The sequence below is a fragment of the Hippoglossus hippoglossus genome, chromosome 15 (assembly GCF_009819705.1).
Source record: "Hippoglossus hippoglossus isolate fHipHip1 chromosome 15, fHipHip1.pri, whole genome shotgun sequence".
Classification (NCBI taxonomy): domain Eukaryota; kingdom Metazoa; phylum Chordata; class Actinopteri; order Pleuronectiformes; family Pleuronectidae; genus Hippoglossus; species Hippoglossus hippoglossus.
The window spans coordinates 20,972,255-20,999,278 of record NC_047165.1 but is presented as its reverse complement, the minus strand read 5'-3'; the positions used below and the strand labels follow the sequence as shown (position 1 = coordinate 20,999,278).

General features: G+C 41.3%; 2 protein-coding genes across 7 annotated transcripts in view; one reads left to right on the top strand and one right to left on the bottom strand.

The window, feature by feature from the left end:
• thada (THADA armadillo repeat containing) overlaps positions 1–11,037 on the bottom strand; it is a 97,678-nt gene extending 86,641 nt beyond the window's left edge. For 3 of the 4 annotated variants that reach the window (XR_004616289.1, XM_034608838.1, XM_034608837.1), the window contains exons 1-20: positions 10,909–11,037; positions 10,612–10,721; positions 10,125–10,255; positions 9,584–9,732; positions 9,415–9,447; positions 9,279–9,327; positions 8,715–8,908; positions 7,443–7,537; positions 6,688–6,911; positions 5,871–6,594; positions 5,544–5,699; positions 5,260–5,415; positions 4,906–5,013; positions 4,302–4,425; positions 3,163–3,308; positions 2,562–2,790; positions 2,319–2,454; positions 2,035–2,171; positions 1,086–1,232; positions 342–502 (exon numbers count right to left, since the gene is read on the bottom strand). Coding sequence is in view for 3 of the 4 variants with exons in the window: in XM_034608838.1 (XP_034464729.1) it covers positions 342–502; positions 1,086–1,232; positions 2,035–2,171; positions 2,319–2,454; positions 2,562–2,790; positions 3,163–3,308; positions 4,302–4,425; positions 4,906–5,013; positions 5,260–5,415; positions 5,544–5,699; positions 5,871–6,594; positions 6,688–6,911; positions 7,443–7,537; positions 8,715–8,908; positions 9,279–9,327; positions 9,415–9,447; positions 9,584–9,732; positions 10,125–10,255; positions 10,612–10,721; positions 10,909–11,020 (3,321 nt within the window). In the remaining variant the exon portion in view is untranslated. Of the gene's footprint in view, positions 1–341; positions 503–1,085; positions 1,233–2,034; positions 2,172–2,318; positions 2,455–2,561; positions 2,791–3,162; positions 3,309–4,301; positions 4,426–4,905; positions 5,014–5,259; positions 5,416–5,543; positions 5,700–5,869; positions 6,595–6,687; positions 6,912–7,442; positions 7,538–8,714; positions 8,909–9,278; positions 9,328–9,414; positions 9,448–9,583; positions 9,733–10,124; positions 10,256–10,611; positions 10,722–10,908 lie in introns of all 4 variants that reach the window. The other variant, XM_034608839.1, reaches the window with a different exon arrangement.
• A 1,035-nt stretch (positions 11,038–12,072) lies between these two features.
• Positions 12,073–27,024, top strand: part of plekhh2 (pleckstrin homology domain containing, family H (with MyTH4 domain) member 2) — a 38,723-nt gene continuing 23,771 nt past the window's right edge. Inside the window, exons 1-4 of one of the 3 annotated variants that reach the window (XM_034608981.1) lie at positions 12,073–12,240; positions 15,494–15,629; positions 26,627–26,689; positions 26,782–26,931. In XM_034608981.1, coding sequence (XP_034464872.1) covers positions 15,507–15,629; positions 26,627–26,689; positions 26,782–26,931 — 336 coding nt within the window. In that variant the 5' untranslated portion in view covers positions 12,073–12,240; positions 15,494–15,506. Of the gene's footprint in view, positions 12,241–15,295; positions 15,630–26,626; positions 26,690–26,781; positions 26,932–27,024 lie in introns of those variants that run through there. The other 2 variants (XM_034608980.1, XM_034608979.1) reach the window with 2 other exon arrangements.

The window sequence follows — 27,024 nt, the reverse complement described above, 5'->3', positions numbered from 1 at the left end:
CTCGGACATGAAGCCCAACAGAATTAATCACCACGTGTGGCTGCAGAGGGCGCTGTTGTTCAGTAAAAGTTACATAGTGTTGCTGGCCTCATAACAGCCATTATATAAATTACTGATGCATATTTAGGATCAAGTAACACTGTATTTTTGTTTTTTATTTGACAAAATGTAATCATATCCATGATATTTAAAATAAACAATTGTGTTTTAAAGGTCATGGGGCTAGAATTAAACCTAGTCAGACCCACTTTGAATCCACACTGACTTGTAAATTCAACCGGTTTGTTTCACAGAGTCAGTGTTTGCTGAGGTGAGGTGTCTTTTATTCTTCTGGTTCTCACCTGTTCCTCTGTGATGAGCCCTGGACGTGTTTGCACCTCATCATTGGTGTAGAGCAGAGGCAGGCTCTGACACAGCTGGCCGAGCAGCATGGCCACTTCCTTCATGCTCCGCCAGCAACATACCAGCACCATCTGGGCTGTCACCCTGTAGCCTTCACCACCTGAAGCCAACACATACACCCACAGTGACACAAATGAACAGAAAAAAATGACACGGGAGAAGTTTGATCACTTATTGTTTCATTACCTAAATGATGTAATGTACAATGTTACAACTTTGTTTGCAATGGAAACCATAAGAAGTCCATAATGTGCCTGCTTTTGTTGTTTATGTTGGGTCACGTAAGTTACATACACTTAGCCAAAACACACCAAACAATTTTATTTTCCTCATCACGGTTAAATTACAGTAATTTTGGTAATCATTAAATAGTTTCCGAGGAGCGACAGACTAAGCATCATGTACAGTAAATATACAGTATAACACAATAAAGGCCAAACACTGCCCCCATCAGGACATCAGTGGTGGTTTCACTAACTGAATCTGTAGCTCAGAGGAAACAGTGGAAAAGGTAAGTGGAGAGACTTTAACTAAAGAGACATTTTAGGCTTATCTTAAAGCTGGTGAACCTGACTTATTATTAAACAATCACAGTTAATTGACAACTACAATCAAGTAAAGGTCTAAAGAAAAGCTACATTCCTGTGAGATTACATTAGTAAGTCTAATTCTCTATAACTCACCAGTGTTCAGTGATGGTGTGTGTGTAGTCTGACTGTGTGTGTGATCGTCTCCATGGTGTGCGTCCAACTCTCTGGCACTGTTGAAGAAGTCATTGGTGTCCCTGGGCTGGATCTCCTGCAGGATCCTCTGCAGACCTGCTGACGTCTCTGTCCAAACACACACACAAATATTTCTTATTCACGATATTATATCCATTGCGACAAAATTCAATGATCTTATATTACTGAATTAGAATGATTCCATGAACTAAACGTATATTCTTGTCTTTAAAAAAAATTGTCAGTGTTTTTTGTTTATGTTGTGTTTATAAACAATAAACTATATTTAAAAATCTATGAGGCATCTGCACTCCTTCCCATTATCCAGAAATGAAGACAAAATATCCTGGATATAAACGCTGCCATCGGATGCATTTGGAGTCAGAGTCTGCGCAATAAGGATCAGGGGAATTGAGCCGTGGTATCTAGGTTCAGCCGATACCGCATTTGACCAATTGTGAGTCAGTCTCAGCTGTCAATTGTGACACGCATGTATCACCATTTTTATAGAATCAGCTAACTAAAACCAAACATACCAGAAAAAGTTACACTTGGACAAAATCCTGGAGGAGACAGAATTTATAACCTATACTGCAGCCAGCCACCAGGTGGCGATCAAGGCGCTTTGGCCTCACTTTTGGGAGGTGTCATGTCGTTCTTTACATACAATGATGTCTAAAGGAAATTTAAGTATTTTCTTTTCTCAAAATCCACAGGGAAAGTTTCCCATCTTTGAAAGTCAGGAAACAAACCAGCATTTTCCATGCTTAGTGAAACGCTTCACTCTTCTGTTTATATAGTTGAAACTGAATTTATTTTAGGCTCATTATAATTTGCCCTGCTGTTAATCACTTACTACACTTATAATACAGCCTAATGTGAAAAGGACAATGTTAGGAAATCTGATTACCGGAGTCAGTATCCATGGGGATGAGTCCCTCTGGGGAGGAGCTCTGGACTACGGGGGAAACCACATCAGACATCCTGTAGCACACGGCAATCAGCTCTGACACCAGACATCTCCACTGCTCCGTCTGTTTCAAACTCCTAAACACACACAGAGACATGCACTTATCACACAAGCACCAAAACACAACAAATATCAGCAGGTTACGTGTAGTAAGCTTTCTGCTGCCAACAACAAAAACCAAGTTGTTTAACATGTGCATTTGTTGTGATGATTCTTGTTCTCACTCAGTGTTTAGATGCTGTAGTACAGCTGTGATGCAGTGAGCTCTTCCATACAGAGGATAAGAAGCAGCTGCTTGTAGGAGAGACGACTCGGCCCTCAACACGTCTGACTGCAGACAACACAACAAGAACTGAACCACTGAGGACAGAAAGACAACACAACACATTAGTTTCACATAAGACTGCAGATTTAAGGTATTTTTAACACATACATACATTTATCGAGTGTGTACATCTGGATCTTACCAGCCCGAGTGTTGAGCTCCAGGAGGAGGTTCTCTGAATCCTGGGGCCGGAGGGAGGGAGGCTGGAAATCGAGGCCCTGCTGCTGGGCACAGTGCAGCAGAGCCTGGCTCAGGTGCGGCTGGTGCAGCAGCAGGGTGAGGAGGTGGGCTGCTGAAACGCTGTCAAAAGGCTTGGTGCTTGTACTGAGCTCCAGAGCAGCCTGGAGGACACAACACATTCTCTCTGGCACCTAAGGTCACAGAGACAAAGGAGATATCAGCTTAATACTATGACACATGGTGATGCGTTTGCTTAAACTACATGCAATATCTGGATGAATGTAGTGTCTTAAGAATCACTATTTGACCGAACTGCAGGAAATATCACAGACTGAAAAATGAGTCGGCACATCACAGCAATATATATTTAAGTTTTAGAAATGTACTTCCAAATATTACATTGAAATTTAATTACATAACACCAATTCTATACTAAGAATTGAGGACAGACTAAGAAAAATAAGGTCTTACTAAAAAAAATGAAAAATAACAAATATTTTTGAATAAATCAAAACATCTTGTAGAAGACTTTTTTAAGAATAGCTTGTGTTTGGAATATTAACCTGTAGCCCCACAGCTGATGGAGGGAGTTGCGGCAGCAGTGTGGAGGCCAGCTGTTTGACTTCCAGGAAGTTGCTGGCAACACAGTAGAGGACATTCTGAGCATGTGCAGAGGTCACAACCTCGCCCAGGGCAAACACATCAGGCCCTGAGGACGATGGAGGACAGGTGGAGGTGAAGAAAAACAGGAGGTGACAGTGAGTGACAAGAGGAAGAGTACACGCTGAGACAGATGGAGCACCAGGCTGGCATCAAACTAAAGAGACTGAGCAAAAATGGGAAGGCTGCTGGCTCTGGCACTAACAGGGTTCCAGTTCTGTGAGTTGGCCAATGCTATTGTATGAAATGTGCCAAGCATCATGAGGAAGGTGCCCTTGAGTGAAGCACTGAACTCCAAGCTGCTGTGAGCCTGTTGGTTGAGTTTGCTTCCTCCTTAGTGTATGACCAGGAAGACATGTTCCAATAGTGGATCCAAAAATAGTAGCCTAAAGATTGCAGTATGAATGATGACAGGTCAGCCATTACAACAAGTTTTTTTTATATATTAGTACAACATGATTGTTTTGTATTATAATCACTCACAACATTTTTACTATTTCTAGTCTAAACTTTTTTTTAAAGTTTAAAAGGCTAAAATTACAAAGCCATTACTTTTTCAAGGATTTTATTACCTCCACCAAGACAAAAACTACTGGACCGATTACCACGAAACTTGGTGGAAGGACAAGTATGGGTCAGCAAATAACCCATTAAAGTTAGGTCTGACTGTCTGCATGGACAGTAAAGATTTTATGGACAATAGCATGAGCGAGCATGCAGCAAATAGCAGTGTACACAGCTATACAATGCAGCAATGGAGCAAAACACCAAGTTAGAGATTTTTTTATGTTGTGTTATGTAAAGTGTAAAAAACATTTTGGATCATTATGAAACTGTGGTGGGACAAATAAGAATATAGCAGGCAACCAGTCTAGATAATGAATGACATGGCAAAATTGGGTACCAGCCTTCCCGGAAGTATTAGCCCTTCTAGTATTAAAATTTAATAAATATAATATATAATAATATAATAAAACCATGGTAACAGTGGGACCATAACACAGCTCTGATGTTCGGTTAAGCTGGTGAGCATCATATGTACCCGTGCTGAAGGTGAAGAACTGGCCCAGGAGACATAGCAGGTGGAGGGACATGAGGCATTTAGAAAAGGACGATCCGGGAAGCAGAACCTCCAGCAGCCGCACACACAGCCAGTGCAGGAACTCCTACATCACACACACGGAAACAATAAGCCTTCATTTAATTCAAGAAAAAAAGATTGCATTAAGAAAAGATGTCAACACTAAGGCAGGGAGTCTACAGCTATAACCAAGTCAAATGTAAGACGTTTAATACCATTTGAAATTAAACTTAAGCTGGTTTTAACCAACCCGAGTACTCATCATTCATGTTCATATACTAGCTAACAGGCAGGTTAGAAAGGCATTAGTTTAATGCATAAACCAGAGAGAAATCAATGACACAATGCATACTGGAAGTAATAATTCTTCTGTCTGCCAGAGAGGAGACATTTCCTTGGTGACCTTTGGGCAGTGACATGCCTAAAGAATTTACCCATCCAATCAGACTATTTAATACTTTTAAAGGCCTTTTTATAAGATTTAATTCAAGAAATGTTAAGACTTTTTAAAGGGAATAGTTGCTGATTGTCCTTAATGGAAACCCTGCATTAATGTGTGTTATACCTTGTACAGCTGTATTGTGTGTTGTTGTCTGTCTTTCTTCTCCTGGTCTCTCTCCTGACTCTGTCTCTTCTGCAGCAGCTGAGTGCTGTCGTTCGCTCGACACAGTAACTGTGAAGTAGAAGATTTAAAGTTTAATTTAGTGATTTTCATTTAATCAAATGTCAAACAGTTTCTAGTACCTACAGTGGATCCCTGTTAAAACATACATCAATGAACCCTCATAAACAGACAGGCTGCTCGTCCCAGCCCGCAGGCAAACACAAGCTTGATAGAAGTGACATGCCTGACTTTTTCAAATGCAGAGAGAATATAAACTCTTCCAGCACCAAAGATGATGTGACATGAGCTGCTGACCTTCTTCAGCAGACTGACTGTCTGCTGTCTAACGCCTGGGGACTGACTGTTGAGATTGGGCAGCAGGAAGTGGCGAGTCAGGTCCATTTCCTGCAAGGTCAGAACTTCAGTGCTGCGGTGGGTCTCACACACCAAACCTAAAGCGTCCATCCTCACCTGGGTAGTAAGAGAAGGTGACACATAAATGGAAATCCAAGATGTATGCCACAAAAATGTCGAAAACATCTTGAAATAATCTTATTGGAAGACCACAAATATACACTCAAGGAGAAACACATACTCACTTGATCATGTTTGTGTACGAGGGCTTGCTGGAGGAGGGAGAGGGGCACCAGTCCCCCCCACAGACCCTCTTCTGAGGATGGAACAACACCCTGGGCCCTCGCTGCCCGCAGGCACGTCATCAGAGCACCGAGTTGACCCCTGCTGCCTGAAGCACCGAACAGAAAATAAAAACTGTATTAACACAAAGGTTCTATATTTAATAAAGTGTAGTGACTGTGTTACAGAATGATCTCTTTCAAGTGACCACTGAATACTTTGTGAAAGTGAGAGACTTTGATACGCAGAGAGTATGACCGGATGAGATACAGATATAGGAGGTATGTGCCTTTGCCTGTGCTGCAGGGCGGTGTGTCCTGCAGGGCCTGCACCATGTGAGCCAGGCTGGAGGGGCTGCAGCGAAGCAGCTTGGGCAGGAAGTAGTCCAGGATGTAAGTGGTTTGGTCCAGTCTGGCGAGGCAAAGCACCTGTAGCAGCGGGGTTACCCATGTCCCGTGCCAAGGCTCCATCCAGTCCTCTGTCGTTCCTGCTGCAACAGCCTCAGTTGCCAGCTGAGCTTTGTGACTAACAAACAGCCTCTCCAGCAGGTCGCTGGCGTAAGGAGCCATGTTCTGATCACCCATCAAACCCAGGAGACATGAAGGCAGTTGGGGCTGGATGTTGAGCAAGTGCCCTGCTCCATAGAGCTCCACCAGGCAGCCCAAGGAGCCGTACTTCCCCCTCATGTGCCACTCTAGTCCCAGCAGGCTTTGGGTGAGCTCTGTGATGTAAGAGTCCTTGGTAGGGTCGGAAGTGGAGGGGTTGGTAAGTTGATGGAGCAGGAGGAGGTTGCGGAACAGCGATCGGGTTTGGTGGCGCACTCCGTCCAGTGGGTGCTCCCAGTGTGAGTAGATGTGCTCCAGGAGGTGTTGGTGCAGCTCGGAGCCTCCGCTGAGGGACTGCTGGAGGTGAGGAGGGCAGGGCTGCGTCTCTCCCTGCAGGCAGTCCAGAGCGGCGCTACTCCACAGGGTCAGCACCCGAGCCACCACCATTGCTGTACTGGACTCCTTCACACTACGGCAAAGAACAAAAAAATGTTATAGCTCTGAAAAATACCTTTTCTTTTTGTTGTTGTTTTTTTTTTTTAAGATATATTGTCAGACCTACCTGACATCCAGATCCAGCAGCGTGTTTGGGACCAACAGCAGCAGTTGTTCCCACTGTGGTCCTGGGAGAGCACCCTTCCAGCTCAACATAGCCAGAACCCCATGACACAGATAGAGAGAGACCCCTGGCAGACGACCACTAGTGCACAGACTGACACACCTCTCTTTGAGCCACTGAGGGGCCGGGGCTAAGCCCTGGGCAGAGCCATGCAGCAAACTGCACACCTGACACACACAGAGAATGACCAACAGAGAAATGTTAAATTTTAATCTAATAAAAACTTGTCTTTCAAATATAATTTCTGAAATGTTTTGGTTGAATGTGTCTTTAAAAGGGCATGAACTTAATTTAAGATTTTAGTGCATTTCAAAGATATGCAAAGAGGACTTTTCTGTTGCTACAGATGTGACTATAAAAGACTGTTGCTCAAAGATAAGGAAATAACAAAACTAAATATTACCAAAAATACAAACTACTAAAAACTAATTTTCACAGGAACTTGACAAATATTTATTTGTTTGACATTACACTGTAATTTACTGATTTCAAATATTTAGTAAAACTTCAGGCAAATGTGGTTTTTACTGTACATTCATTTTGATGTGCTACGTTCTTACTTTACATTTGTATTCATGAAGTGCAGGTGAGTTATACAGTAGTGGTGAATTTGGTGTGTCTTTCAGGACAAGTACATTTTCTCCTAATGTGCACAGGAAATTATGTGACATAGCCATAACTCTTAATCCTTTACTTACCACAGAAGCAACTTCATCCCCAGAGCCCATGATGGACCTGATCATCAACACTACAGCCATGCCGGCTGTGCTCTGGACTGACTGGATGAACTCCTCTAGGAGGCACAGAGAGCGACAGAGGAGAAAATCAGTAAGAAAAGAAGTATGTGGGTACAGTACTTTGTAGATTCACATTTCAAATTTTCACTCATTCAAAATCAATGGAGGGACTGTACTCCATGTATGCTCAGAACAATGTTATTGTTTGTGCACAGTTATTCATTTATCAGTCAATGAAATAGATCTTCATTTCATCTGCAAACACTGATGCAAATTAGACAGTTGTCAAATGTACATGATTCTGATCATTAAAAAAATTCAGATTTGAGAACATCGGCTACATTTACAGAAGAATGGTAGAAAACATGTAATATGATATACATCGTCTTCTTATGGAAACATCAATGACCAGAAAGCTGCTGAACATTTTGATTCCTTCAGTGTTTCTGAGACATCATGTTCACAGAGGCAAAAACATGTTTTGACCTTTGACCACAAAATCTAAGGAGTTCGCCCTCAAGTGAAGCTTTGGACCAAATTTGGAAAAAAATGCCTCACGCCACAAGAGATATTGTGATCATGACCTCAAAACATTACACCTGTCAGCCAGAGGCATAGAAATAAGACAGCAGCTGATACTCATCCAGCAATGCACTTATTCAGACTCTTGTTTTCTTTATACACACTTTTGATATAAGTAGATCACCACAAGTATCATGAAATTGTTAACTTGATTCAAGATAAATCCTCATACAATGAACTGCAACAGGAATAGGTAATGTCTCTTTGTACCCAGGCACAGAACTCTGCTGTCACTGACGCTTTTTCAAATTTGTGAAAATGGCAGAGGTGATAGCGCCAACTTTTCCACATCAATGCAAAGAGCACAAAAAGTAAAACATTATTATTTTTTAGTCAAGTGAGGAAAGCATCCGGTAGATATTTTGGCAGGCAATAATCCTGATTGTCATTTCCATTGAGTGCATAACAGCCGTGTCTGCGTTGCATATACAGTGTACAACATGTGAGTGTACTGACTGAGGGATTTATATCTACGGACTTATATTGGTTGATATTGATGGATATATTTGGAGGCATGTTTGCCAGTCAAACACTACTTTGGCTCATATTATATCCTCAAAGTCAGGACATCAGCTATGAGTGTACATCCACATTTTATCCAGCATGTTTGTTTCTACCGCTGGTCTCTACAGAACAATCTGTGTTTCTTACCGTCAGTGAGGATGTGTATGTAGCAGCTCAGGAGGCTGCTCAGTGTGTCCTCCACATTGCAGTGACCCTGTTCAGCCTGCAGGACTTCACTGATTGTCTCCTGTGATCTCTGGACTACCAGCATGGAAGTCTTCACTGCAGCCAGACAGGACTGCATCAGCTGAGCCTGGGCAATGTGGCGGCCTGCTAGACCCCTTGGAGAACAGCAGGGGGCGACAGAGACATACTGATCAACAGCAAGACACAAACCATGCATGTGTCAAATATCTAAATAAAAACTGTGAAAATGCAACCAATCACCCAAAGAAACAACAGATTAATAGCAGTTATTTTTGGTTGAATAAAATATATAGTAAGTTGTTTCTAAAAACTTACGTAATAGCAAAGAAAAACACATTTCACTCCCAATAGTGCTCAATACCCTACGAAATGTCTGGTATAAATATAATTAAAGATGTCAAAGAATATTTATTTAAAATTTTCATTCACATTATTTACACAAGTTGCTTTTGGCAATAAAATGTGAGTTCTTAATTATAGGAATTACAAAATATGTCTCTGTACTTGTTCTGATGAAGGTATTGACTCAGTCCCTTGTGAAGAAACTGCAAAACTGTACAGAGGAGAAGAGAGACGATGAGGCTGAGAAAGAAAACAGTGTCTTCTCAAAATCAGACATTGAGGACATACGAACACTAACCTTCAGGCAGCAGTTTGTTAATGCATCTCTCACCTGTGGATAAAGCATTTTGAAAGGGAAGATATTTATTTGACTTTGATAACAGGAGATTTAAGATTGATCTGATTATGTTTCTGATAAAAAGCAGAATATCGGCAGTAAAGAATAACATGAGCAACAGCCCTCTCACCAAGAGGAAAGCCATCCAAACAGGCATTGATGGTGTCGACATTGTGTGAATATTTGTCGGAGCCTGAGTTGGACAGACAGTCAGACAAGCAGGAGCACAAACAGTCTACAGTCCGCTCCTGTAACCAGGCTGGTACTGAACCAAAAGCACTGAGGGTGAATAGAGAAAGAGAGAAAATGTATAATTCATATAACTGTAATGTAAAAAAAAGGAAATTAGAGACAAGTTATGAACTAACAAGGTCCAAACTTACAGACAGGCAGCCCCAACTAAAAATATTTTTTTAACACAAACATCTATGTTCTATTTTTTAGGCATTTAATGATATCATATGAAGTGAAAACAGAAATTTAAAATAAAGCAGTAACTGACCTCAAGCTATTATTTATAAACACTGATTGGTGTCTGAATTGTTGGTCATGGGTTTAGATTCTGGTATTTAGGATTTGGAACAGCGTAAGACCATTTCTTGCCTCCACAGGAAGTGACCATGGAAGCTCTCTGATAGGCTGTATACATCCATTTACAAACTGCTGTGTACCTGGCGATGGTTCGTCTTAGGGGGTTTTTGGCCCGCAGTGAGGTGAAGACCAGAGCCAGGGTGTGTAGACAGGCCTCCAGAAGAGCATCGTCCGGCTGCTCATCGCTCAGGGCCTCCAACTGGGACCCTGCCTGATGCGGTATGGACACACAACTCAGGACATACACTGTATGATAAGGCTTACAATACTAGCCTACTCAGGTCCATTCACTAAACAAGGAGTAAATTAACAACATGCATACACACTCATCCATTATCTATAGCACTTATCCTTTAAGGGTCAGAGGCACGCTGGAGCCAATCCCAGTTGACACTGCTCAAAAGGTGGGCTACAGCCTGAACAAGTTACCAGCATATCTCAGGACCAACATACAGACAAAAACAACCATTCACACTCACATTCACACCTAAACAAACCGAATTTGAACCAAAGACCTTCTTGCTGTGGTGCGACAGTGCTAACCACATTCATCTTGCTGCTGCTAACCTTTTTTATCAGCTGGATCTGCTGCACTGGCTCTGTCAGCTCCAAACAGGACTGCAGGGTCTGGGCAACCTGTCTGATGCCATCTTCTCCACAATCCACAGAAAGGGATGCTAAGAAAGACAAAAACACACGGTTCAATACTATGACACATGGAGTATAACGTGTAACAGAGGGCCCACACACATGGACTGACAGAACTCTGTGCTCACACTTACATGAGGTAACACATACAAGATCATTTACGAGACTTGTTTTCATTGACCACAGCTTTATGTTGCTCATCGGTGGTGTCATTACCTATCAGCTTGTGCAGGTTCTCCTCCTCCAGCACCACAGCCTCCACTCTGGCTGTCTTCTTCTTCTTCACCACCATGACTCTGTGCAGCAGCATCGGTGCAAACGTTTCCATGAATCACGAATAAATCAGTTCAACCAACGTGAGTGTTTTCAGTGCATGTCAAACATATAATGAGCTGCAACAGGGCTCGACTACGAGACACACAACTTGCAGGTTTGCATTAACTTGTGGACTCTCACACCTGTCAGAGGTGAGAGGCTTCACATCTCAGATAACAGATCAAATAACCACCTGATGTTTACAAACGACCCGTTTCTCTCCACATGACACCCCAGCTTCTCTCTCTCTCTCTCTCTGTCCTTCTCTCGTTCTCTTCTCTCATACACAAACACACACAGAGGACCTCATGTCCACACTTTCTCAGGTGTTGTATCTCAGCTAAAAGTCCTGCTGCTAACACTGTGAGCTAACTCATGCTAGCTGTCCAGCACTGGCTCTACGACCCAAGTTAAATAGAGAGACACTCTTGGTAACACAGAAACATTACGACAGTAAACACTCAAATGGTCAAACTGGTTAATAAAGGTGTGAAATGAAATAGAACCAGTATCCACCTCAGATGAACATGTGGTGTAGTTGGAGTCTGTTTGCCTCAGCTGGTAACTGTAACCAGTGTCAAGCTGGACGTTAAAACGCTTCCTTTTCCGGTAAGATCTCTTTCAAAATAAAGTGTACTATATCTAACAACCTTATGAAATGCAGTAGATGTTTATATTTCTTTGATATTTATATTCTTTGTTTGACTCCACAGTTATTTAAGTATATGGTACGAAATGTGTGGTTGAACAGAGTGTAAATACATATTTGTATAATGTAAAGCTTTAACTTTGAAGCCATGCTGTTTGAGCGTCTTGTTTTTTTCTCGGTAATTTGACAGGACCAGGATCCATGCCGCACGCGGGGGACGTCACTTCCGACGGACTGTAACAGCCCGCCCACAGAGACTGAGCTGTCCGTAAAGTAGCGCTCCACGATTGTATTGGTGGAAATCACACGTCAGTCAAGATCGGTCTTCGTGGTTATGCTGCGCAGAGAAACGCCCATCTGGCCTGTGATTGGACACCCGTCGCGACGCCACGCCCTCCTATTCCAACCCGTAACCCGTTCCCCCCTAACTTTGTGCCTGAGCTGGAATGAAAACCTGAGAAAAGTGAACCATTCACCGCGTTTATTCAAGGTTTCCTCACAGGACTCAGAATAAAACACGTGTAAACACTGGAGTCGACATGACGTGACGTCGGCCGGACACTTCTGCGTCAATATCGTCAAGGGTAAGATGTTTTTTTTATATATATTTAATAGGAAACGATGGAGAGTGACCGTTTTATCTAATGAGTTTTCAAAGTGAGAATGATTTAAACGTTGTCATTGACTCACTCGTCGGTAAAGTTCAGACTAAACATTTGTAACCGAATGTTTTTACTTGGTGCAACAGAGTAACAGTGATGTGAAAACAATTATTAAGTTGACCACACTCACTGTTTTCTAAGGAAATAAAGTGGTGCTATGTTTGTCTTTTGCTAGCTGGTGTTATGATTTAGAATATAAAGCCTACAATTGGTCCGTTTGTTTTATGGTTAAATACACAATCCATCTGGTGGATTATGTATTTAATTGAATTTCAGTGTAACACATGGGGGGGTCTCACCGTGTGTTATTATAGTCTCTATAAATTCAGTTTAAAAACACCACAATAGAAACCTATGAGGGCCTCATTGTTGACTACTTTACCTCAGTTTATTGTCTTTCACCATCTTTCAGCCCTGAGTGAGGACCATCACCCTCAGTAAATCATTTCTATGACTGCATGAGTGTTTGTTCTAAAACAATGTGTCCTATATATTACACTCTTATAATCAATGAGGCTTCACATCTGAACACTCAAAAGTTTTTTTGAGGGGGGGGCTTTATAAGGAGTGACTTGTTATACCTTATTATACACACACGGCCTCATTGTTTTTGCACAGTTCATTTCCCAGTGAGAGGTGGATCCCATTCACACAATTTAAACCTCATTTTAAATCCGTTAACAGCAGGTAGAAGGGTCTTTAAGTCTTGAATGGCTGCAGCACGCCTCCACACCAAAACACAGGGATGTGCTCACACAGCACATTCTGCTTCACTGTCTCTGTGCACTGACAGGAAGTGAGAGTGAGAGTAAATCACGGACAGAATAACAAAGGGGTCAGGGTTTAACTGGACTTTAATGTTTTCCACCAACTACCTCCTTTTATCACCACTGTGGAGTCGAGAGAAATTCTACACAGATTCTTATTCTACAAAGTAAGGACACATGAGTGAAGTCACCTCTCAAAACATCCACTGTTGCAGCAAACCAAAATAAATACAATAAAAAATATAACCTGATATTAAAATAACAATAACAAATTCTGTGTATACTATATAAAAGGATTATAATTTGAGAATATATAAGAATCTATCAACTAAAACCTTGTGGGTTGTTACAATTATACTATTACCTTAAAGCAACACTGTGTAACTTTTACTGCTGAGCAACAGCGCCCTCTGCAGCCACATGGGGATTAATTCTGTTGGGTTCTGTTTCAGAGCGATTAAGGGGTTTTCGTGTCGAGGAAAAACAGAGACTATCAATCTCTTGAGTAGAGCTCTGACTGCATTTTCTCACTCACTGAGCTTAAACACAGCTGAAATGCGGATATTACCCATGATCCCCGACTTCCTGAACCAGAAGAGCTGCTGCTGTCACAAATCCACTAAACTGTGTTTAGAATTCCTCCTATTTTAACAGCGTCCTCGCTGAATATTGACGATAAACGCTGGTTTATAATTCAGCTACTTTTAAGCAACAGCAGAGGAAGTACATTTTACTTGGGTAAAAGTGCAAACAAATAGACAAAATGTAAAAATGTAGTGGAGCAGACAGTACAGATATTTGCTGATAAATGCAGTGGTGTAAAAGTAAAAAAATTACGGGGAAAATAAATCTACTTAAGTACATATACATGAAAAATGCTCCTACATTAATGACGTAAATGTACTTTTTTACATTAACTGCTTTTAAGTCTTTTTAACTGATCTTCGGTTCAGCGTGTGCTGAGTCGGATTCTGACAATTGAAGCGGCTGTGGCTCAGAGGATAGAGCGGGTCGTCCTCAAACCAGAGCGTCGGCGGTTTGATCCCAGTCTCCCCCATTCTGCATGCAGAAGTGTCGTTGGGCAAGACACTAAACCCCAAACAGCCGTCAGGGCTGTGATGTTCTCATAGAAGTGCTGCCCATAGATGCACTGCATGAATGGGTGAATGGGTGAATGGCAATAAACAGTAATGTAAAGCGTTTTGATTGGTCTTCTAGACTAGAACGGTGCTATATAAATACAGACCATTTATCCGTCAGTTACACATTTCTCACAGGAGATTGTACGCACTCACCAAAGTTACATAGAACAAGAACAGACATTCATGGTGAGGAGTGGGAATCATTTAAGGTGAAAAGTTGCAGTGTTGCTCTGAAGTGTTTATTGACAAAGTTGCCCAATTTATCATATTTTACAGTAGCCTCTATTTGTAGTATTATCTGCGAGCTATCATAAAAATGTATTCCTTATGATATGATGTTATACAGGTATTTATAGACCTTGTCCTCATGTACTAAGTCATTTTAAATTCCTTGCATTTGGCTCTTTATGTTGTTTTGTTTGGCGACAGCCTCTTTTTTTCTTGTGTTTACCGCAGCAAACAAGCAGCAGAAATAAGCCTGTTGAAACCAGTTTATTGCCTCCCTCCACACATGTTTGTGAGGAGACCAGTCGGGTAATGAGAGGTTATTACATGGAAGAGAAACCCAGACTTTCTATCCTCCTCCTCCTCTTCATATCCTTCATCTGAGATCCTCGTATCTCTCTCCCTCTTTTTCTCTCTCACTCACTGGCTCTCTCAATCACTTTATTTACCGGCTGTTTTTTCCCTGGAAAACCTGATGTAAGTCTGGCACCAGGGAGGGTACTGAGGTGTTTTGGAGCAACAGTAGTGTTTTACTGTTTGGCCAAGCCAATGTGATACGCCTACTGCCCTCGCTGGTCCAACTGGACTCAACCCTGGAATATTTCAGGGGGGCGGCTGGTGGCGGAGCGTCTGTACAACAACAACAAACCCTTTGTGTGTCTGTGTGTAGGTATGTTTATCAGATATGGTCCAGTTACTGTTTTACATGTAGTGCAAAGAATGAAACCTGAATTCATTTCACATTGAAATCTCAAACAGAATCTCTTTGTAATATTAGCACAAGCGTGTGTCAGTCCTCTGCTGGGTCTCCCAGAAAATACAGACAAGCAGTTCTTCATACGGCGGAGTAGCCTTTGAGCAAAACTCTGAATCCCAACCCAGCTTCACGGGTGGTTGTCTCTTGCTGACCCTGATCTCTCATCTCCTTCAAGAGGAGGAAATGAAAAAGCGGATTTTCCCACAGGAAGCCTCCAGGAGATTGGTTGTATTAATATGTACATATATTGACTCTCTCTCGCTCACTGCTGCTGTGTGTTACAGAGGGTCGGCCGGTATGGCGGATGGGGAGGAGGCCATGAGCCAGGAGGACTGGAAGGAGAAGTGCATGGTGCTGGAGGCGCTGCTCATGAAGTTCAGAGTGCAGATCATCAAGATTCGAGAGCTCACCGCCGACAAAGTTGGTTCAAGTAAACTCTTACTATTCTGTTAATCACGTAACGACAAAACTCATCCACAGGGAGATTGTGGTGGTGAAAGGAGTGAGATACTGATTGAAATGGTGCCAGTTTGAATTTGGTGATGGTGAGAGGAAGTGGACATTAAAGCTGCTGCACAGCTGTGAGGTCTGTACTGCAGGGGTGCGTTCCAGTTAGCTTAAGTGGCTCCTCTTGATGTGAAGTAGTTGAGAGGATGGAGTTAGTCTCATTCGCTAATTACAGCATCACTTTTGGGAAACATAAATCAGTGCAGACAACCATTCTGTAAATACAAATTTTTTATTGAAAAATGACGGACGCCTGATGACGTCTGATCACTATACTTCATTCAAAACTGAAAGAACAGAACACAGATGTGAAAGAGAAAAAAACATTTAATTGCTCTGAATAAAACCAGTAGTTGGTTTGTGAAAGGCAGAGAAAGTAAGTGTGTGCAGATGTGTAGGAGAAATATTTGATACCAATAAGCACTTGAAACGGGATATAAGAATAGACGAAGACAATGAAAGTCTTCTGGCTCATAAAGAAAAAGTAGATAAAGTTGTAAAAGTGTTTTTATGAGTTATGATTCAGAATAAACTGATCATTTTTATTTCCTGAATAACAGTGGATCCACTGTTGGTGCAGTTAAGCATGTTTCCATGGGTAGTTAAACCCACTGTGTTGCAATCATGTTGTAATATTAATTTTATTATACTGTTTACACAAGAGAACAGACGTTGCACCATCAGATCAAACAGCCAATCACTGAGCTGATTCCTCGAGCTCCTGCTGAGCAGAAACTCAAAACTCTGTTCGTGTTGTTTGATGGGGGAGATGTGGGAAGATTTGGCCATGGCACCGTAGATGATGTTAAAATTTAAAAATCACCAACATGTGGTCCTCATCAGTACAGGAAGACATCCACATTCAGACAGAGCGATGTGGTGCTTCTGGTGGGGGACAGAGCTGCCCGTCCCTCCCAGCTGGCCGACACTGGGTCGACCCAAACTGTTCAGTGGCCTAGATCTGAAGCCGCTCTCCAGGGATGCTGATTAGAGCTCTAATGTAAACAGCAGTCTGACCGCAGGGCTCCGCCACGCATTGCATGCTGGGATTGACCCAGCTCCAGTCAATTACAGAGTCAAAGTAAGCTCAGCTGGACAGCAAAACAAACTCCTGGAGAGACTTGGAAGACAGATTGGCTCTGGTGGGTTTGTGCTGCCCATGTACCACATGTGAAAGTCTCTGCTCCGTATTTTTGGCCTTATCCATCCTGTTTGACAGGTTGAATTTGAGACGAATTTTCCACTCAGCGTCGTAAAATACGCCATTAAATGCAAGAGCAGCACACAGTGTAACAAATGTAGTGTTATATGCAGTAATTCAGCTTCAACAGTTTCTACCACAGAAGTGTTTACTCAATCTGTATTTAATAGTTTAGACCTCAGTTGCCTTTTCTTTCTTCTGTTAAAAAAGCAGCATTATGCCTGCACCATTAAACTGCTGCCCTCAGTACGCTGTAGTATGTGTTTTTTAGAACCATAGACGTTCCCACAAAAGAAGCTTGGATTTTTTATTTCTGATCTGAAGAATTCGAGTTGTATATGAATTTGACTATTGCTGCTTTCAGACATGCACTGAAGTCCGGACGTTTTCTGGAAGTTTTTGCGGAGGGGCTGTATGTGAGAACGCAAATGTCCAAGTCTGTTCCTCCGTATATTTTCCAGAACTTTTCCTGCCAGTCCCCTAAGACAGACTGAGCCCATGTGAGAATACAGCAGGAAAATGTCTGGAAAATTCATAGGGAGGAAGGCGTGTTGATGATGTTTCTGACACGCAACAGACTCGGAACTGAAGGAATATAAATATCTTGTTAAAGAGGAAAAAGAGGTGTCATACACATCAAAGACAAATTAAAAACAATGAGATGTTGATAAGGGCCCACCTCTGTGTTACTGTGCTGTAAACAAAAACATTCTTCGGTGGAATTTATACATCATGTCCTGCCTCCTGCGTGCTCTACCCAGACGCCACTCCTCACCTGAATGTTCCAGCCATTTTCCTGTTGTTGTGAACACGCATTCTTCATATGTTAAAGGTTCAGTGTGTAGAATCTAGTGACGTCTAGTGGTGAAGTTGCATGTTGCAGCTGAATACCCCTCATGTCACCCTTCCCTTCAAAACATGAAAGAGAACCTGTGGCAGTCTTAAGTTTTCATAAAAACTTAAAAGGTGTTTAGTTTGTCCAGTTTGGTCTACTGTTAAAACACGGCGGCCTCAGTAGAGAGGGACTACTCCCGATGTAAATATAAAGTATTTCAATAAATGGGGCCATTCTAGAGTAAAGAAAACAATGATTCATACAATGTAGATGATTACACACTAGAGAAAACATTTCGTATTCAATATCTGCCCTTAGATCCCTTTCACCTAAATCTCACACACTGAACCTCTAAAGGCGAACTCTGGAAAATGTCAGGACTTTCATAGGCCTTCATGTCTGAAAACAGTTTATATCTCTCATCCAGGAAGCACATAATTAATTATTCAGTGTAGTATCTGTGTCACACCAGAGTGGATTCATTTTAACGCCTCCAACTGAAAACCAGTACAGTCTTACCACTACTACTGCTTGCTTTTCATTACGTCAGAGACGGATAATGCTGATTGGACGTATCCATTTAAAAAACAGGCCATAGTTTTGACTCTGGTGGGTTTGTTGTTGAATGACCTGTCACCTTGTGCTCACTGACCTCCTGATGCCATGAGCTCATCATGCTAACATCCAGACCCCTGCTGATGTTTTCCCTCTCTGGCTCCCACCGCCTCAGCCAGAGCTTGTTGTTTTTAAAGCCGTTGCGTGGGCGAATGTACGTCACAGCAAATTCCCCCCTAATGTCTCACTGCGGAGGTGGGCTCATATGAGGATGAAGAGGCGTTCTGTGGAGGTGGTCGAGGCCTCCAGCGCTGAAAAGGACACGGGAGGTTGGTGTCTATTCATTGATGCAACAGCAGCAGCATTAGTGCACTTTACATCTGCAGGTGGCGTTCAGTGCAGATAATGTGAGAGCTCAAAGATCCAACAGTATTAATTTAAAAAAAAGTTCTTTGAAATTAAATACAAGATCAAGAAAATGTCATTATTTTGACCTAAATTATACTTTTATAACTTACTGTAGTGGCAGATCTAAGAAGGGGCCACTATTTATACAGAGGGGGCAGTTATATGTCCAACATCCATGCCCAATTCCTGATTCAGTAAGGTTCACATTCTTTTTTTAACTGTTTATATACAGTACATATATTCAAATGATAGAAAATAGAAATTCTTAACAAATTGTCATATTTATTATTGTTTTTGTTAGTAAGTTACTCGTTTATTTAAAAAACAAAAATGGATATTGTTTATATTGTTTGTAGTGACAATGTCCTCTTTATTCCTTTAAAAATCTAAAACTGTTTGTTGTCTTCTAAAATCTTACTATCTCCAGACTATGAATGTGAGCTATCGGAAGTAATTTTGAATTGTAAATGTATCTGACTTAGCTGAACTGCATGACTCCAGCTGGACTTGGCATATTGCTGAAATCCTCGAAAGCCTGAGCGAGGGGACGGAGCTGGAAGGAGGGGGAGAAAAAAAGGAGAAAAAAATAAAGATTGAGCTGCCCCACGGAAGGAAATACCCAGTTTAGTAAATAGTGTGTGTGTGTGTGTGTGTGTGTGTGTGTGTGTGTGTGTGTGTGTGTGTGTGTGTGTGGGTGTGTGTGTGTGTTCATGCGTGTTGCACAGGAAGTGAGTTTGCAAGTGAGTCTGTTAGTAACTCTGTGTGCGTTTGTGTTCGTGTATAAAAGACCAGTTTAAATTCACTGTTGACTTGTAGATTTTTCAGAACGTGAAAAGTGACAGTGTGTTTGTGTGTGTATGTGTGTGTGTGTGTTTGTGTGTGGGCGGGGGGGGGAGTGGTGCCGTTATTTGGGGAGGGACGTTGGTTTTGGCCAGCGGGGGCCTCCAGCTGTAACACTGGGCCACACATCTCTTGGTGGAGACAAAGAGGCTGTGTGTGCTATATTTTCTGATTCTGTCAGCCGCCCTGCTTCCGACCTGACACGCTCACTCACATATTTTATTCTAGCTGTCTGCTGTGGTTTTCTCCATGACAAAGAAATGTGTGAACCTCATCTCTTATAGAAAAAGTATATCTGGTGGAATGCAAACTAGAAATGGAAAGATTCCATCCCTTAAACGCTGCCTTGATTTATCATCATATTGATTCATTTCCAATAACACCAGAGGTTTAGCTGTCCAATGAATTGTGCATTTTTGTTGTCTGTTGACCGGTTCAGACTGACACACCCTTTTTGCTGTAGTGTGAATTTACAGCAGGTACAACAACTTCGAAACTCAGTTGCGTCATTACTTATAAACTAATCAACATTATTTTACAATCAGCTCTAAATAGTTGCTTAATGTCAACTTGTCAAATGTTACACTTTTCTCACTTGCAAGCTGCACGTCCATCTCTTACAATCATCTAACGCCTTATTTAGCCAATACAGATTTTTTTATGATAAATGTGCATATTTATTAAATTATTAAAGTTGTCAGGCAAACAGCATTCAACAGTATTGTGACATCACCGACTATTGAACAATAAGATACCTGTCAACTACATTTGCATATGTACACGAAATAAAGTGACATTTTTGAATGTACTATGTGAACAAATTCAGTATTCATGCATGGACCCAAGGTGTTATTTAAGCATTTTAAGCACATGAATACTACACATTTTTTGTAAACCTGCACATGAACACACATGTGACTCAGTGATATGTTGGTAATAGATTTGTGCGACGGAGGAATAAGACAATACATCATGCTTTAGATACACAAACCATATTCATTCATTGGTGTGGAAACAATAAGAAGCAAAGTATATCGGACCTATCCTTTAGATAGGAAGCCAAGAACACACTGACACACAAAATGCACACACAAATTGTTGCGCCCCACAATTGAATGGCCTACATGTTGTAAGATCACTGGCCACCATTGAAACAAATCAACAACAGAAAGCCTTTTAAACATTCCAAACCTTGGGATTGATTCACATCAAATGAGCAGTCCCCAAACTGGAAGCCTCTCCTCATTTCACTGGCCAGTTGCACCTCATTGATAACAGATTGAAAAACAGGGACAAAGAACAGTTACACATATAGCCATAACAATAAGTAAAGTTTATTTTTTGGACACTAGTCATAAAAAAGTTAAGATTAAAACAAAGGAAAACACATAAGGCGCCAGAAAACATGTACAAAAGGAGCAGATTAAAGACATAGTATAAAAAAACTACATTACCCATCTTAACACTTTTAAAAATAGTTTACAGAGTCTCCAGCTTGACTATCCTGAAGGTTTGGGGGCTCCCCACTGGAACATCTGTCCACACTGTACATACAGTAGACTCACACCAAAACCACAAGTGGTGCATTGACATATTCTAGTTCAGTCTTCCATTCGGACTGATTCCACATTTAGAAAGAAACAGAGCATCCGCCCATGTTGTAGGCGAGGTTCACTGGTTATACTGGTCACACTCAACAGGTTCAAAGTGCATCGCCAGGATTGCCCTAAAATCCAGAAGTGGCAAAAGTTCAGAAATTCTTTACTCAAGTAGAAGTACAGTAACTTGTGTTAAACATTACTTAAGTAGAGGTGTAAGTACTGATTAAACCTCTTTACTCAAGTAGTTGTACTCAAAGTATAAAAGTACAAAGTTTATGAAGGCCATTTCTATGCGCTGTATCTCTGCAAAGAAAATTGAGACTCACATTACATATAGTTTGACGACTATTGAGTTTAAACAAGGTTAAAGCAAGAAAACATTTGTGAGCATGAAAAATTATCCAGGAGGAAATGTGTACATGTACTGAATAAAGTATTCTTAATTTAAAGAAGGCCAGGGATGGGGAATGAATCATTGTTGTCGACGTCAGCAATGTTTGCTGATTATTCACTTTCTTCCACATTGTTAGGGAAAAATGCTCTTGGATACTCAACTAGAAATAATCTTTTCTGAGTTACTGTCCATTTAGGTTGAATTGTCTTGATGTTGGGAAGGCGGTGCTTGATGGAGAAGAATTTTAAAAAAGGATAATTCCTCTCATGCACATTCAAGTGAAAGTAACGAGCCTGTTTTGAAAATCTAAGGTGTAGAAAGAACAGATATTTAAGTTAAAATGTAGGGGATAAAAGTAAAATGTCAATACATAAAGTTCAGATATCTGAGAAATTTACTCAAGTACAGTATAGCAAAGTATTTGTATACACATACACACACACTATACTACACTGGTGAGCACATTCTGCTGAGAGTCAGTCCTAACTGTAGCTGTATGTGACGGATGTATTTGGTGTTGAACCTGTATAATTGCAGGTAAACACTGAGGGTCACAGTGGCTACAGAGAGAGGCTTTGTGAGCTGGCTGTCTGGCTGCGGACGGAGCGATGGGGGAGGGATGGATGGAGTTCAGTGGGAGGTTGGCCACAGAGCGCCAGTTGTGGAATTCCAGGAATGGAAGTTGAACTGGGGTTTTGGATCTGAGGAGGGAATTGAGTGCAGAGGTGATGGAGCATTGTTCGGAGGTTACGGGGGCTGAGGGATAGAGGTCACGCGTGTGTGAGTGTGTCAGGCGTTGACGCAGTGAAGCAGGAGTATATTACTAAATGAGCGCATGTACATCTGAAAATGACCACAACCTAAACCTAAACCCCCTCATTGGTCATCTAGAGCTACCCAGGATGTGATGTACACACCCAGACCAGACTGGTCCTATATATTTATAATCCACAAAACACACACACACACACACACTTGCAGGCATGGTCGTATACACTGGAGAATATCTTTATTATTAGATTGTGTTTATGGCTTTTTCTATGTTGTTATGTCTGGTGTGTGTATGAGACAGCGTGTGTGTCGTCTCCAGCTGTATAGAATATATGTGCCTTGTAATTAACAAGCTCTTCTCTGCCAAATGCTATATCTGTTCCCTAGAGAGGCACATGTGGCTTGTGGTACAGCACATGATCTATATAGAGAAGAAAAGAAGGAGAGAGAGTGAAAGAGAGAGAGAGAGATTAACCTTTTTCATGTTTGCTTTTGATCAGAACTTAAAGTGAAAGTGATCTGTGTGTGTGTGTGTGTGTGTGTGTGTGTGTGTGTGTGTGTGTGTGTGTGTGTGTGTGTGTGTGTGTGTGTGTGTGTGTGTGTGTGTGTGTGTGTGTGTGTGTGTGTGTTTCTGTGGTTCGTACCATGAATAGATTAACAGCTTCACACACAGGAGTCATGTGTCCATGTAATTGTTATTTTTGTCATTTCAGTGCAGTTTTTATCAGCGCAGAGGATGACATTTGCCACGATATCGTCAAAACCTGACGTGAACTCACTCAGATTCCACCAGCATGATACATTTAATTTTAAAAAATCGCACCGAAATGACAAGTGGAACAGTGGCTGCATTAAAGGGTTCCACTTTGCTCCAGAAAACGCTGTGCAGTGGAAAGAGTGTGAGTCTCTAGCAGGGTGTGGTTGCTTTTAGAGCCTGAGCTGGGTCCAGTTCTGCTGCCCTCTGGAAGTGAGCAGTGAGACCACATACACTTTTTACTCTTCGCAGTCTGGATATGAAGCAGAAACAGCATCTGCATTAACTCATTTAAATACTGATAGTTTTCATTTAAACAGTGTGTGTACGGGAAATACTCTGAATCTCAGTAGCTGGCAACATCACAGTCCATAATGACTTAAGTGACTTTGGTCGTAAGTCATTTTCCACATCTGAAACACTGTACTGGAGTCAAAATAGTCGGAAAACTGAATTGCTGGTAGGAACTTGGATGGAGGAAGGAATGCAAAAAAAAAACTTAATGAAACCAAAAGATTTTTTTAATAAATACAAAAGCATTTACTTTGATTAAGTCTTAAATATCTATGTAACTACAGCTACCAAGCTCCTCAGCCTGTGATGGACTGGTGTCGAATTTTAGTGTAGACTTCTGCTTATTCATGCCCTGGTTTTGTTAATATAATAAACAATGTAGTTAGGGATTTTTCTTATATACCACCTGTGTAAGACAAATTTAGCACACAGTAGTATTGTGATGAACTACATTTTTTCAGATTCTGTATCAATTCTCCAAAACACTGTGTTGATTTTTAGTTAATAGTTTGAAGTAGAGGATTCATGGCAGTGATTCATTTGGTGTTGTTTTTAAACCACCCACCACTAGACAGCAGTGCTGTAATGAATCTTCAGCCATTTGACACTTCCAATGTGATGTAGCAACATATTTTATACATATGGAGATGTATTTGATACACTGTGTTTTCTAACCCCCTGTATCATGATATGCATCATATTGCCAGACATAGTAATACATAATTGTCCCTATACTGTTTTTTAAACATACTCACACATTCAGAATAATTACGATGATTAATAAATATTGATAGTTATATTAAATTACATTCCAAAGTCACATATTTAACTTACATTAAACCTAAACTACCTCCGACGTGTGTAATAAACCACTGTCTGTAAAAGTGTTTTATGGGTGAATGTGGCTTGTACTGTAAATTGCACAGTACTGAGTGCAACATAATATTGAATTGTCAGTCCCATTGGGTGTGTCCAGTACATTGATAAGATTACAGGCTTTATTAATTGATTTATTGAATCTGCTTTGTCAGTTTCAGGGACCGTGTGTGTGTCAGTTACTGGGACACCTAATCGGCATCCGTGATATTTATTCACCTTCGCTTCTCCTGCTGCCAAAAGTCAGAATGTCTGGTGTGAAAGTGAAAATGAAAGGTGAACTATTATCTTGTCTGGATTAACCTGTGAATCTGTCTTTAAAGGCAGTGCAGATTTTCTTGCAGTACATATATTTTCTTATCTGGCTCAGTTTGGAATCTTATTGAAAAGAAAGAAATTGCCACCTGGGAGATCAGAAACCATATTTCTTACTCTATGTAAAAGAATTGGGGTAAATAAGTTACTATTTATGTCAAATTGAGAATAGTTCACCTTATTCATCATCTACCTTCAGCCCTGTTCTGAGCAACATCAGATTCTCTGGTGTGTCAGCCATCTTCCCCATAGGGTTCGTTACAAGTTTGTCTCTAATTTAGTCTCATTTGCACGTGTCTGTATATTTGCACGTGCACTGAAGCAGAATATTCCGACCGTGGTGGTTGTAGAACTACTTCACTGAGACATTCCGACATATTTTCCTCCATAAGGCCGCTGAGGTTTCAGAGACTCTCCTCAGAAGACACTGGTTTCTCTGCTGCTTCTGTCACTTTGAGCTGAGGTATTTCAGAGGAATGTTGTCTCATAAAGTCATCGCTCTCCTCCATTCCCACGTTGTTATTTTTTTTATCCTTGTGTGTGTGCTGTGTGTGCCACTATCTGTCTGTGTGTGCGTACCTGTGTGTGCGTACCTGTGTCTTGTAGCCTGTGTGTGAAAGCTGCGTGACCTTTTGGTGTTGCTGCAGTTTTAACACACTCCTTCCAGGTCACGCATGCTCTGATCCTCGTGCACAAAGAGCTGGTTGTGTGTGTATAGATGTGACACCTCATCATCATTATGGAGCTGGTTAAAGGTATTACATGCTGCAATGCAACAGCTCTGAGACACAAACAGGAATTAATGTTGTAAACAAATTAACTCATAACCAAGAAGAAGTGGTGGCCTTGTCTTAGCAATGCAGTATGTACTGGATTCAACATTACAAGAGCTTTTGCATTTTATATTTAGAGACAACTGCTGAGCTATTTTACAGCACAATTATTTGTATGCCTCCATTACAGCCGTGGCCATAGGCTTTATGTTGTTGTCTTGTCCATACAGCCGTCCGTCCTTTTGTCCGTCATTCTTGTGAATGTTTTTATTATTATCAACATTATTATTAAACTAATACTTCAGAAACACTTTTCAGGGAAATTCTCCAGGACGGAGATCAAAGTGACGTCACAGAACAGGCTTTTGTCTGTATCTCAAGAATTGATGCGCCAATTATGACACATTTTCATACAAAATATCTAATAGGGTGAAATGATCCAAAAGGTCAAACCTCAGCATCACTGTGACATCATAATGTTCCGCAAAAGCACTTGTGTCGTCATTAATCAACACCATAACCATAACTCAACAGCAGACGGGGAGAATGTGACCTTATTTCTTTTAACTTAACTGATTGGCTGAAACAATTGTGAGGCTGTAATTCTAGTTTATTGTTGTTGTGATGTAGTCGCTCAAACACAGTATATTAGCTGATAATAACTAATTGAAATGGGATGATCATAAATTTCACTTTAGCACAAAATAGATGATCCATACAACAGTGAGGCTGTAGAAGATAGGCCACAAGTAGATTGTGCCGTAATTTCTTGAATCCAATTTCTCATAGGAAAGACATTTTATATGAGTAAAAAAGCCTCAAGAGTAAATATAGACGCATCTGTGCCCTTTCAATAACCTAATTCTGATTATACACGTTCTTTGGGGTCACATAAAATGAGGAATGTGAAGGAGCAGCTGAAAAGCATTTGCTATTTTCCAGCATAGCAGCGTTATCTTGACTGGAGTTCTCATTACGTCTGTAGCATGCAGCTGTGTCTTTATTTGGTGCTGTTGTGTTTGACGTGGGACAGAAGTGGAGTTGATATTTCACCTCCATGTGTACAGTGTGCAAACACTGTGGTGAGAGGAGCTGGAGGTACTGTAAGGGCTGCGTCACAGCCAGACAGCTCGGGTGTGGGGAGTCTCACACAGCGGTGTGGGTATATTATATGGAATATTTGTCATTAAGTAACAAATGTAGTCAAATGTTCAAAGGATGATATTTGAAAAATTCACAAAGTAGATAAAATTATAAATAATGAAATGAAAATGTATATTCTTCCTTTCCTAGATTCAACAGTTGGAGACGCAGGTGATCGATGCAGAGAAAAGGGCTTTCACTGCTCACCAGCAGGTAAGAGCCCCAACAATAGTATTTTTACCTGAGTGTGTGTGTGTGTGTGTGTGTGGCCGTGTGCCCATTGATTGTGTGTTTGATGATTTCAGGTGCAGTGGATGGAGGAGAAGCTGAAGGCTCCAGAAGGTCAGTCCGGAGATGCAGAGGTGCGTTTGTTTCAGCGGTGCCAGGAGCTGCAGGCCTCGGTGCAGGAGAAGGACGACGTCATCGAGCAGCTGGAGCAGCAGCTGGAGGAGCAGGTGAAACTCAGTCACACACAAGATTGTATCTGAGCAATAGATGAAGCACCAGTGGATGTTTTTTCAAGGAAGCTGCAGCACACAATTTGTCTT